Source organism: Pogona vitticeps, chromosome 2 (assembly GCF_051106095.1).
Source record: "Pogona vitticeps strain Pit_001003342236 chromosome 2, PviZW2.1, whole genome shotgun sequence".
Taxonomy (NCBI): Eukaryota; Metazoa; Chordata; class Lepidosauria; order Squamata; family Agamidae; genus Pogona; species Pogona vitticeps.
In genome coordinates this window covers 100,178,629-100,183,599 of record NC_135784.1, presented here as the reverse complement: position 1 = coordinate 100,183,599, position 4,971 = coordinate 100,178,629, and the positions used below count along the sequence as shown (strand labels likewise).

Below are 4,971 nucleotides of genomic sequence, written 5' to 3'. Positions count from 1 at the left end.
GCCCACCTAGTCATTAAGCGAAAGCTTGCCTAAGGAGTAAGGTCTTCAACTGCTTGTGGAAGGACAGAAAAGATAGGGCCAGTCTGGCCTGCTGTAGGGAGAAGTTCCAGAGCCTGGGAGCAGCCACAGAGAAGGCCCTCTCCTGTGTCTCCATAAAACACACCTGTGAAAGTCGTTGGACTGAGAGAAAGGCCTCCCCTGATGGTCTTAACCCTCAGGCAGGCTCACAAAGGGAGACAAGGTCCTTGAGATAGCTTGGACCATAGGGCTTTATAGGTTAGAACCAGCACTTTGATTTTTGCCCACAAATGGATTGGCAACCAGTGGAGTTGCTACTATGACTTTTTTCAGTAACAGTGATATTAATCACTTGGGTAAAAAATCTAAGAATTTCCTGAACCGAAGGAAAGCCACAAAACAAATGACTCAACTCTATGTTTTCTAGCACTAAAATGTACCCTAACCCTGGGAGAAATGAAAGCAGTGGGCATTTAGAATCAGTTTTATGACCAGCTTTTTCCTCCCTTCCCATGATAAAGGGAATTTTGCAGAAATCTCAGTTTAAAAGAGTCTCCCTAGCAATTTTGCTGGTATTAGTTGAAGTAGCACTTGGACTCCACCATGCTGTTTTACACAGTCTTCTGCTGTCTGCTCTTAGTACAGGTCAAAGGACAATGCTTCACTAAGGAAGTCACAACTATGATACTTAAACTTGTAAGTATAAAATGCATATAATGCAGCATAATATTATTTTTATCTTTAAAATTGTTTCCAATGTATACAACAATCATAGTAACACTGTTCCAATATTATTGTCTTAGAATGAAAAACAAACCTGCCGGGGTGAAAATTTTGTAAGTGAATTAGTTTTTCTTCAAAATTTATTTTTACATGCACACTGTTGAAACACCTAGACTGGCTTTCAGTGCTTATTCCTGTTTTTTTTTTTCTTTCTTTTTCAGGCCAGTTCAAATTTTCTTCCAACTAAATGGGTAAGAAGATATTCAGACTTTGTTTTTAAAAAAGTCCTTCTGTCAGAAAACTGGATACCACAGATAGACTGAATTTTTTTTCTTCCATACTGGAGCTTATGTGTCTCCCCCTGGTCCTTACCCAAATCTGTTTGAGAGAATTGGAAGGCTCATTCTGGGAGGCTGCAGACATAAAGAGAATGCTCATTGCAAAAGCTGAAATCTATTTGGAGAATGTCAGAGACAGTTGATATATTTAGGATTACAGGGCTGATATGCTTGATTTATGCCCATTTTCCTCCTTAACACGTTACCACTGAATTTTAAATATGTATACAAGAGTAAACATGGTCACCCTGATAACAGAAAATGTACTTATGCATATTCTGTTAAATGACATTAACCAAGAGAAGAAAATATATTCCCAGATTCATTTAAGATACGTGAAGTGGTCAACACTAGTTTTTAAAAAAATTCCCAAACTTAACCTTGTATATGAATATAAAATGCAGTAAAAATATTGTTGACAGATAACGTATCATTTTTCCTTGCACATCATTAAAACAAATTACGAACATTCCACATGAAAGTGGAAGGTGCCAAAGCACTACTGACAGTGCCCCTATGAAATTTCGATAAAGGGTACAAGTAATCTAATCTGATAATATGCTCAAGGTTGGGTTCTACTCAAAGTTCAAAAGCTACAAAGAAATGTTCTGGATACCATAGTAGCCCAATGGCTTTTTTCCCTCACATCAGCATGAAAAGGCATCAGTGTTAAAAGGCAGAAGGTGCAAAAATTATGTGTGCAGAGACCACAAAGAAGAATTTATGGTTTGACTAAAGTCATTGCAGAACTGAGAACGCTCAAAGAAGACACACTATCAAAGAAAGATGTCTATGTAGGATGTACATGGTTGGAAATCTCTGTAAAGAAGGATTAGACTAGCTTGTCCAAACAGAACTGCAGAATAATATTTTATATTTTGCTTTGGCGGATCCACATTGAGAATTAAAGTAGTTTTGCATTTTTTTATAATCATTGAAAGCTGCATTCTTTACATATGTAGCCTCATCCTAAGTGAATGTAATAGGAAGCACATTTCACTGACCTCTGCTTGATCACTACCAACTGACTAGGCACAAAGTGTGGAGGTTTGGAATTTATTTTTTAATGGAAATGATGAGCTGTAGTAATTCATCCAATTTGCAACTTATTTGCTCATGGGTATATTAGGGAGAATTATTTCACAACAGATCAAGTTAGGTTTGGTGCCTGCCTTGTTTTCACCTGAACCCCATAGCACACTAAGCAGAGCCATCTGCAAAATAATGTTTGAACAGATGAAAAACTGTGTTTTAATTTAGAGGACTTCTTTTGCATCCGTTGGAGATGAGTCTCCAAGATGACCTGCATACACAAATCTACATTTATTTTAGCATGAATCGGGGATTCTAGAAGCTTAATTGAGAGGGAGGAACTTTCATTGTTAGTATTGTTAAAAAATTGGAAAGTTGGAAAGCCTCAGTGATCTATTTCACTCAACAACCTACTAGTAGGTCTCAAACTACCTTCTGCCCACTATGTAACTGGGATCCTGATGAGGGTAAAACTCTTGATTTCTCTGGTGTCTGTTGATCCCTCTCCGTTGGTGATGAGAAAAACTGGGGGGGGGGGGGGACTCTTTGTCTAATACAGATTAGTCTGACAGCTCTTTGGCCACATTTGGAATCTGTTCTCCAAAAGGATCATGAAGGAAGTCCAATTTAAAGATGCACTTGAAGGTATATTAATACCATAAGAGATTATGGACTAGTGCTAATGTTGCTTCTAATTTGCATGTGTGCTTTTATGGCTAGGTACAAGATATCCAAAATAAAGGGCTGTTTAAAAATCTTGTCTCCCTAAAATGCACACCAGTTGGTCATGTGATGTTTTCACAGATCTACCCTGTCTCTGCTCTTGAAAATGTTTAGATGTTACTTAACATAGTAAGTCACACTAGAATAAGACCATTGAAGCAGTTGATTGATCATTTGCTTCAAATGGACTTTCTCTAGTTGTGATTTATTACACTAAAGTCAGAACTTATGGAGACCCATTAGTTTTAATGAGCATACTCTAGTGCAACTTACTCTGCTAAGTAATAGGATTTCAGCCAATGTGTTGCTTGTTCTGCTGTTATGTAAACATACACAAAAATTGTTAAATGAAAATGTCAGAAACCATGATTTACAATATTAACAATAACACAGTGCTATGAAATATGTACCAAAAATCTGGTGCCAAATACATATGCATTTCTAGTGTTATGGAACCAATTTCTAATTTTTAAAAAACTTGTGCTAGATATTGCTTGCTTCTTAAGTATCCTGGCATTAAAACATGCAGTTGTACTTTGTGTGCTTTTAGTAGTCCCTGCTATAAATATACTAGACAGGCAACTGGTTTTAATGTGAATATTATATCTATACTCATCAGACTGGGTGTAAGTGGTCATGCCTTCACAAAGGATTTGAAGACATCCAGAAATTATCCAGAACAAACAGCTGCACTACAATTATCCAGTCAATTGAAAATAGAACTGGCAGAATAAAGAGACTGTGCACAGTAAGTTTTCTAAACATCTAATGTAATTTACTATTCAGAGATAAATTGATTTGGACACTTGATCATCATATGACTTTTAAAAAGAACAGTAATGGTCACATTGTTACTCCAAAGGTACCTGCTATAAGTAACATTAGTATTTGTAACTTGTCACTTCCACCATGTTACTTCCAATCTTTAATATCACCAAAGTGCAGATGGGAACTCAAAGCGGAAAGATAGTGATTTACCTTCAGCTACTCAAGGAAATAAGCTGAGGAATTAACTATCTCCTTTTGCAGCTAAAACCCAAGACATCTGTCATCACCTTGCTGCACTTCCACTAGCCTACAAATAAAGAAATGGACATTAGAATTCCAACGTGGAATGCATTCTTTATTGCACTTTGTTTATAAAATGTATAAGAGCATCATGTTTCTTTATTCCACAGCCCACCATTTGTCAAACAGAATATGAGACTGCTGCTACTATTGGCAAGAGAAGCGAAGCTGAAAGGTGTGTGCATGCTACTACTGGGAACATGACTGAATTTTTAAATGAGACAATAAGATATCTTCAAATACTAAATCAGTAGTAAATTGATAATATTTATTATATTTATCATGTAAAAGCAGATTTTTTTTTCTGGAAAACCATAAAATTACCACTCATGCAAAGAATAAAGTTCTCCGCAAAGTACATGTTGCCCCTCTTTAATCTCCAACTAATTGCCCAGAAATAAGACAGAATTTACTTTAAGGCACTGGTTCTTAACCTTGGGTTACTGGTTCTTAACCTTGGGTTTACTTTAAGGCACTGGTTCTTAACCTTGGGTTACTCAGGAGTTTTGGACTGCAACTCCCAGAAGCCTTCACCACCAACTGTGTTGGCTGAGGTTTCTGGGAGTTGCAGTTCAAAAACATCCAAGTAACAAAGGTTAAGAACCACTGCTTTAAGGGAAAGGCTGCTTTTCCAAACTCTTGAATGGAAATGGGAGTTAAATCCTACTGGGTAGCTTTGTAGAACTCACAAGAGACAAGCGCAGTAACATTGACTAAGACATTTTTTTTATCTTCCAGTAAAATGAGCAGCATTCTGCATTGGTTTCTTCCACATCTGCTTTGCAAAACGTGTGTCTTAAATCTCATGGCAAGTATCTCTCAGTGAAGCTCCATAAATATTGGACTTCTATGTCTACGTGGGATTTACTTACGTGGGAGAGAGGGTGTGCGGTGCCAGTGAAGAAGGCCATTTCCATGCTAGGTATCCTTAAAAAGGGGATTGAAAATAAAACAGCCAACATTATAATGCCATTGTACAAAATGCTAGTAAGGTCACACCTGGAGTATTGCATATGGTTCTGGTCGCTGCATCTCAAAAAAGACTTGTTGGAACTGGAAAAGGTGCAGA

The 4,971-nt window shown here is 37.2% G+C and overlaps 1 protein-coding gene across 1 annotated transcript; it reads left to right on the top strand.

The window, feature by feature from the left end:
* The first annotated feature begins 526 nt into the window (after window positions 1-526).
* LOC144586818 (uncharacterized) lies at window positions 527-4,245 on the top strand. The gene is made up of 5 exons (XM_078385714.1): window positions 527-714; window positions 822-854; window positions 963-992; window positions 3,454-3,582; window positions 4,013-4,245. Exons 1-5 carry the CDS (start codon window positions 622-624, stop codon window positions 4,154-4,156), a joined length of 429 nt encoding a protein of 142 aa, XP_078241840.1. The 5' UTR covers window positions 527-621; the 3' UTR covers window positions 4,157-4,245.
* The last annotated feature ends 726 nt before the right edge of the window (window positions 4,246-4,971 follow it).

What these genes read in the sequence shown, in the direction of transcription:
- LOC144586818 (XM_078385714.1), top strand. Translation starts at nt 622, where the DNA reads ATGCTGTTTTACACAGTCTTCTGCTGTCTGCTCTTAGTACAGGTCAAA. An exon ending in CAACTATGATACTTAAACTT is followed by an intron (nt 715 to 821) that starts GTAAGTATAAAA and finishes TTATTGTCTTAG; the next exon opens with AATGAAAAACAAACCTGCCG. An exon ending in ATTTTCTTCCAACTAAATGG is followed by an intron (nt 993 to 3,453) that starts GTAAGAAGATAT and finishes TATACTCATCAG; the next exon opens with ACTGGGTGTAAGTGGTCATG.